The sequence below is a fragment of the Musca vetustissima genome, unplaced genomic scaffold (assembly GCF_032173495.1).
Source record: "Musca vetustissima isolate MV318-11 ecotype Yass unplaced genomic scaffold, APGP_CSIRO_Mvet_v1 utg315474, whole genome shotgun sequence".
Classification (NCBI taxonomy): Eukaryota; Metazoa; Arthropoda; class Insecta; order Diptera; family Muscidae; genus Musca; species Musca vetustissima.
Window position 1 is genome coordinate 67,685 of NW_026886693.1, and position 7,773 is coordinate 75,457.

The 7,773-nt window shown below is 32.9% G+C and overlaps 1 protein-coding gene across 1 annotated transcript; it reads right to left on the minus strand.

Moving 5' to 3' along the window:
• Positions 1-262: 262 nt before the first annotated feature.
• LOC133334182 (heterogeneous nuclear ribonucleoprotein 27C) lies at positions 263-6,980 on the minus strand. Its single transcript, XM_061542478.1, has 3 exons — positions 6,805-6,980; positions 1,343-1,983; positions 263-1,127 (listed from the first exon to the last, which is right to left on the minus strand). The coding sequence occupies exons 2-3, from the start codon at positions 1,835-1,837 to the stop codon at positions 354-356; spliced, it is 1,269 nt and encodes a 422-aa protein (XP_061398462.1). The 5' UTR covers positions 1,838-1,983; positions 6,805-6,980; the 3' UTR covers positions 263-353.
• Positions 6,981-7,773: the final 793 nt, after the last annotated feature.

The following is a 7,773-nucleotide window of genomic DNA, read 5'->3' on the forward strand; positions in this document are numbered from 1 at the left end:
TTAACAACTGAATTGTACTGTACGAAACAGACGACGCGCAATAGCTGTAAATGAATGTCCTGTTTTTATTGATGTATATTTGTTTGTAAGTTGCTGCGGCTATAACTTGATCTTAATGCATGGGCATGGTGGTGGCTATGATGATGGTGGTTAGTATTTACTTTTTTCCGATGAAGGTTCTTCCAATCAATCCGGTACTACTGTTGTCAATGTATTTGGGTAAAAGTATATTTAAACTCGAATTCTCAATAGTTGTTTGAAACATTTTTGATGTTGGAAGTGAATAACAGCATCAGCTTTTTCATTATGCAACAGGTAGGCGCAAACATTTTAATTTTTATTATGAAACATTTTTAGACAGCTTGTGAGGCAGCATAGGGGGGCTGAGTGGAACTGTCATTTCCATATGCTGATCGTGGACCCGCTCCATAATTGGAGGCACCACCCTCTTGCTTAACATAGTTGCTGTAGTCATAATCATAACCAGACCCATAACCACCATAATCGTATTCAGAACCAGATTTAGAAGCGGAATTTCCTGGTCCTGTACGTGGCATACCTCCGACGGGTCCAGTTGTTGATGGACCACCAGCTGCCCAAGTTTGAGCTCTGGAATACATATCAGTAGCTGTGCCAGCACCCGCTCCAGGTGCTCCGGTGGGCCCGGCCGAGTTCGGTGGCATATTCCAGGCATTCCAACTGCCGCCGCCAGATGGTCCCGAGGGACCACCAGTTGATGTTGAGTTGTACATATCATAGCCCCCGTAACCCTGAGTTTGCTGGGGTCCAGCATAGTTAGACCATTGTGGCGGTGGTCCTTGGGGTCCTGGTGGAGCACCCCATCCTTGATAGGAACCAGGGCCACTGTTACCATAACCATAACCACCCTGTTGTGGCGATGTTCCCCATCCTTGATATCCAGGCATCATGTTAGGTGCTCCCAATGGCATATTCAAAGGTGGTCCTCCCATTTGTCCATTTTGTCCTTGCATCATATTAATAGGAGCATGGGGTGGACCCCAGTGACTGGGGTCATTGCTGAGCTTGCCGTAAGCGCCACCTACAGAACTGTTGTTGGCATTCTGTGAGTTTGATCCATCACGTGGTTCAGCTTTTTTAATTTCAACCTGAATAACAATTGTACACAAAAACCAGAATTAGGAAATTGAAATATAAAAAATATTCGGCTTATTGCTATGTTAACCTCACATCATGCTTCTTTAATTACACCCCTCATTTATTTATATTGTAATTTCTATCGAGACGATTGTCTTCGACGACGATTTTGATTGATATTAATTTTTTATGTATATAATTGATAATAATTTTATATATTTCTTACCTGTTTGCCATTAAGATTGATGTAACGTTCATTGGTAACATGTTCGACAGATGATTCTTCCTCAAACGATAGGAAACCGAAACCGCGTGATTTCTTTTTCTCTTGATCGTACATAATAACAACTTCAGTTACTTTGCCATACCGGCCAAAGAATGTACGCAAATCAGTTTCTGTGACATTAGAGGGTAAACCGCCAAGGAATACCTTGAAACCACCGCCTTTCTTGGGCTTCTGCAATGTACGTGGATTACATGGTTTAGGGTCGATTGTACGCCCGTCTAAAGTGTGGGGTCCACTTTGCAGAACATGTTGAACATTAGCCGGATCGGCAAATGTAACAAAACCGAAACCGCGTGAACGACCACTCTCATTATTTTTCATTACTACGCAATCGATAATTTCGCCAAAACGACAGAAGTAACGTGAAAGATTCTCTTGTGTGGTTTCCCAAGAAAGACCACCAACGAAAAGTTTGCCCCTCTCATCTTCCTCCATGGTTTTCTGAGGACTCTTCTTAATTGACGTAATTTTGAAACCAAGATTTTTTTGGAGAACCTTCCGCTCAAGGAGTACTATTGTACAAAATGTTGTGGATGATGTTTTGTTATGTTTTTACCACTATAGTTATGTTTGGTTGTGTCCTGCAAGAGAAATTTAAATATATATCATTAAATTAAAGAAAAACAATTAACATCAATTTAGAAATTTCATTTTCTTTATTATTACGGGTTAATACAGTTTCATGGCATAATTATACAAGGTGGTCTCATGCAGTCATATGTTTCCATTTTTTCATACATTTGCCTTTGACTGTATTAGATCAAATTAAAGAACTTGAAGCCTTTTCTATTATGCAAAATATGTTGTTGTGGGAGCAACACTATTGTCTTTTTTAACAAAATGTGTATCGTTCTCTGGTGTTCTTAATACACACCAGTGTGTGGTGAATTTATTTAACTGAGAAATGTAAAATACCGGTATGTAAATCATTCATAAATTACAACAATAAATCACCACAACGAAAATTTTTATTTTGCTTTTGATTTCCAAATAAGGCCAAGCTCTATGCGTAGAGGTGCCATATTATGCATCTTATGTCTTATTTTGGCGAACAATACATACATCGATATACAAGATATAGAATAACAAACTACTAGGAAATTTTTGATGAAACGTTTTTTGGGACTTTGGACAAATTAAAAAAAAAAAAATATCGATTACTGACTGTTGTTCAACAACCATAACACTTTGTGTGAAGTGAAGTTTTAAAATAACAATCTTATAGAAAATTTGATCATCAAGTTTCAGTGATATTTTAAATAGTTAAAAACCATTTTCATATTGTTAGGAAAATGTGCAGGTGGTGACCCAATATGTTTCCGATTGAGATAGAGCTTTGTACAGTGTACTTTATGAAGTCTAGAATGACTAGTATTGAGTTTTACCAAAATCGATTTAGAGACATACCTCATTTTATCTAAAAATTGCACCAAATACCCATGAACGTATCAAATTGAGCCCATATATATAGCATATAGCATCTATGTATTGTGCATTAAATATGCAACGTTTGAAATTTTGAACAATGCGTTGTGCTCCAGGATACCGTTGTTCGATTTCAAAAAATAAAACACCAAAGATCCTAAGTGTGTTTGAATGGCATGAGATGTTGCTTAGGTTTAAGAATGGCATGTGTATGGATTGTAAGAGCACGTTTAGACTACTAAACTCACTTGATCTCATATGTCAATTCCATAGGGTATACGTTACACCTTAAACATGTTCACAAATCCAGTGGATTATATTTGACGTATACGCTATGAGAAATTGACATTTGGGATCGAGTGGATTTCGTAAATCTAAACACAGCATAAGCAAACGAGAATCTAGCCAAAGGGCCAAGAGCGATCCACTAATTTCTGCGTATTTATTACATTTCATAAATACAATTCTTACCACTTCTAAATTTCCATCAGATTGAAAACTTAGACTTGTTCTTAACCAACTTCTTCAATGTCTAAAATTCTTGAAAATATTATGAAAAGTCGAATATTGGAACATTATCAACTATTTTCTTTTTTTAGCCCATATCAATTTGTTTTTGGATCTAACTACAGCACATCTGCATTAACCCTTTCAGTGTTTTTGTCGAATATATTCGACATTTAAAAGTACTCTCTTTCTTTGCGATGTACCGTTACTATAGGTGTTTTTATTTTTGCTGAAAGACAGACGAAACAGGCCGAGGGTTAAAATGACAGTTGCTTTTTTCTAAACTATGTCCCTTTATATAATTTTAAATACAAAATTTTAGATCCCATTTTTTTTTTTTATTTTTTTTGACACTGAAAGGGTTAATTACTTTGTCTGACTCTATCAGAAAAAAGTTGGATGACAATGTAAGCTGTTTAATGGGGTCGTTGGATATAACGAAACCTTTTCATCATATAAACCACAATATTTTAATAGCTAATCTACGCGATAATTTTAATTTTTCAAAAACGGTATGCAAATTAAATTTCTATTATTTATTTGATCGGCGACAATATGTGCCTGCAAACTGTTTCTGCTCTAGTGTTGGATGTGTGACATCGGGTGTACCACAAGGTTCAGTTTTGGGACTCATATTTTTTCATTCTTATATCATTCGTCTTTGCTGATGACATTCTTCTATTATTTGAATCTGGTTCTTCTGAATATAGCATTAATTCCCACTTATATAAATATCGTTAGCTAAAATGCAAAAAGGCGTAACTAACAAAAGCATAATTGTTTAGGAGAAGTAAAAAAAACAGTTTTGAATGAAAACTATAAACATGTCAAATGAAGATTTCTCAAAGTTCACTTTTAATATAATATAATAAAATATATAATAAACAATAATTTTTTTTAACAAATTTAGTTTTTGAGTTTAATGACAGTCATAACAATTAACTAAAAATTTGAATTTTTTGTTAGTTACGCTTTTTGCATTTATCAAATAAACCCAATTGTAGTTACGTCTTTTTTTTTTTTTGTTAATAGAATCACATTTGTCAACACATGTAGTTTATTGACAATCACAATATTCATTCAAAAAGTCAATTTTCAATTTTTTGTTAGTTACGCCTTTTTGCATTTTAGTTAACGATATATCTAATCTAATGGTTCGCAATCAACTTTAAATAAATCCGTTTAAAACAAAATGTATAATTTTCCATTCCAGAAATCGTCAGATAATTTACCCTGCACTGTATTTTAATAATGTTCGAATTGAATTTATTGATTCCCTGAAATGTCTTGAAGTTATACTGGACTCCAATCTTAATTTTAGCAAGTCATATATACCCCCAAGATTTGTGAAGATTCGACTGGCTTTTCCCTTAATGATGACATTAATTGATTACCGGTATAGAAATTTATTCAGGAACTTGGTCATATAATATTGATAAACTAGAAAGAATATTCAGAAAAAGTATACGATATGTTTACTCTTTGCATATATATGATCATGTTAGTGCAATTGAGTATTCTTATGCATTTTTAGGTTGTACCTTTAGAGATTATCTTTGCCAAAGAATAGTATTGCACTTTCATAAAGTTATAAGAAACCCCAAAAACCTGAAATGTTATCAAATTCTTTTTCTTTTATTCGTTCTACGCGTAATATTCAAATCGATATTCCTTTGGTTCACTCTTCAATTTATGAACATTCATATCTTGTTAGAGTCTATGGCTTTTGGAACTATATCTTCCCAACAGTCTTTAAATATTTTCATACTCTTATCATATATTTAAGCTAAAACTATATGGTTATCCCATGATTAAAAAAAAATAATTATATACAATATTCATATGGCTGGGGAGCCACTTATAAATATTATATTTTGATTTAATTTCTTTTAGATTAAGAATCTATTCTATCAATACATGTATAATAGGCCTCTCAGGCTTCCTTTGTATTGATATTATAAATAAATAAAAAAAATAATAATTTAAGATCAATTGCTTCACAGAACCATAATTATATACAATTTGTTGAACATTGATTAAAGATGTGAAAACTGCGGCTGGATATATATTCGTTTTCCCCGATATGAAACCGGTTTTTAATCATTGCTCGTTAGAATGTGTGTTAAAGAAGAAAACATTTGAAGAACTACGTGGCGGCGAACAGTCCAAAGCAAAGCAAACAAAATAACATAAATATGGCAACAATAAACAATCCACCACACGTTGTTTTTTCTTCTTTTGTTGGAGAATCTCACACAACGAAACATGCACACAAAAAAACAAAATGGATGACAGCCGGGCAATGTTGAGAAAGACGAAGAAACAGAAATTAATTATAAAAAAATATTGTACTGTATAATGCAATTAACAATTTTATACACAAATATTTGGATAAAGATCAATTCCCTTCTTCTTCTTTTGACATGTTATCAAATCCATATAAATATAAAAGAAAATACTATATATTCGCCATTTCGTGTTTGTACGACGTACGTACAAACACATTAACGCACGCACATACACATGCATTATTTCTCCACCGTTCGTTGTTGTGTTAACCAAGACAACATATTTACGCAGTACGTTTTTCTTTCCAATATAGGTACATACATATTTTTCTGTCGTTTTGACTCTATAAAACAACAAATAGCCATTGAGCAGAGTGTGAAAGGAACCATTTAATTCAAAAACAAGAAGTATTTGTGGTGGAAAAAATAGAAATAGTTCATACGATGCAAGTGGCTGCCGCACTGTAATAATTTTGGTAAAACATGCAGTGCAACCTCATTGCGGCGTGGTTCCTAGTTCGCGCTTCTTTATGTTGAACAAAGTTTGCAAACACTGCTGCTGCTGCTTCTTGCTATTTGTGTTGTATGTATTTGCTAATTTTTCTTTATACAACAGCAGTGACGACAATATGACGACCAGTAGATTGGTGTACCACCAATGATGTTGTGTGTAAACCAACAACCAGTATATGATTGTTATACATACGTATATTTTTTTGTATGTATAAAAAATAAAAAGAAAATTTCACTTTCCAAAAAAAAAAAAAAAAATGAGGTTGAAGATTTAGTTAACTATTTTCTGCGGATATGCATTCAAAATGTCATGTCCAATATGGTATTTTGTGCATAATCCATGTGTTTTTCTTCTCGAAAATTTTCAGTTGTTTTTTTTTTTAAAGAAGCCATATTTATGTATCACTCACAACCACATTTTTAACTAATTTTGTCTACGTTGTTGTTAATAAGGAACCACATCACATTTCACGAGCCACACAATATCTACCTTAAATTTGTGAATACACAAAATATAAGATTGTAATTTCACGTATCCATTTGACCTAAAACGACGACCGAGATTCCGTGCGGTCGTCGATCGGTTTTGATGAAATTGTTTTTGTCTGATTTTTTAGTTATGTAAATTAATATGTATAATAAAGAAAAAAAAATGTTTTTATGTCTCACCGCTTTCGCCAGGTGTTCGTCTGAGGAAATCTTAAAAAATTTCGCACTGCAAATTCACTAAATTTAAGTTTTTCCTTAAAAAACTAGCTTATAAATAATTTTTATGAGTTGACGATATAACCTAACTTAACCATGATAAAATATGAATTTCGTCGACAAATGCTTTGTAGCTGCTGACAGCAAAGGTGAATATATATATTGTTGTGGTGAATACTAGATATCAATAACCGGTAATCATATCCGCCCACAGTCTACAACGTCAACCTAAATACCAGCATTGGAAATGAATGAAAAAAAGAGTGTTTATAACGTTTAGATTGCAACATCTCTATTTGATTTATTTATTTGACATATATGCAAAGGAATTGACAATTAAAACCCACTGGGTTAACGAAATCCTGTTAAATGTAAACGTATTATAATAATGTAAAGTAGCAGCAAGTGTTGTTGAAAATCTATCAAATTGTAATTTTTATCGCTTCCACATCTTTCCTGTAATTCAGTCATCCTTTCCATTTTAATTTGGAACACATCTATAAATTTCAAATAGTTTGAAAAATAAATTCCATGAAATGTTATGCATGTCGATTGGCATATATATTTTTTTATAAATTTTAAATGTATATTTTCTAAAGATGTTAAGCACTTTAAGATGGATAATTTCATTCATAATTGCATATAAATATACATGCTATGTACAGATATACTTTAACTTTTTGCGGTCAATAAAATGCAATGTATTAATATCTAAACTTTTACCCACATTGTTCTTAAGCTATAAATACAGATGCTACAACTAATGATAGGGCAGCTTAATTTGAATAACAAAAACAAACAACAAAATAAATAAATAAAAATGCGAAAAATTAATGAAAGGTTATTATTTCTTTTAAAAATCCAGTAGGGTATACCATGGTATAATTATTACAAGATTGAAAAAATGTCAAAGAAAACACAAACACTTGTTGC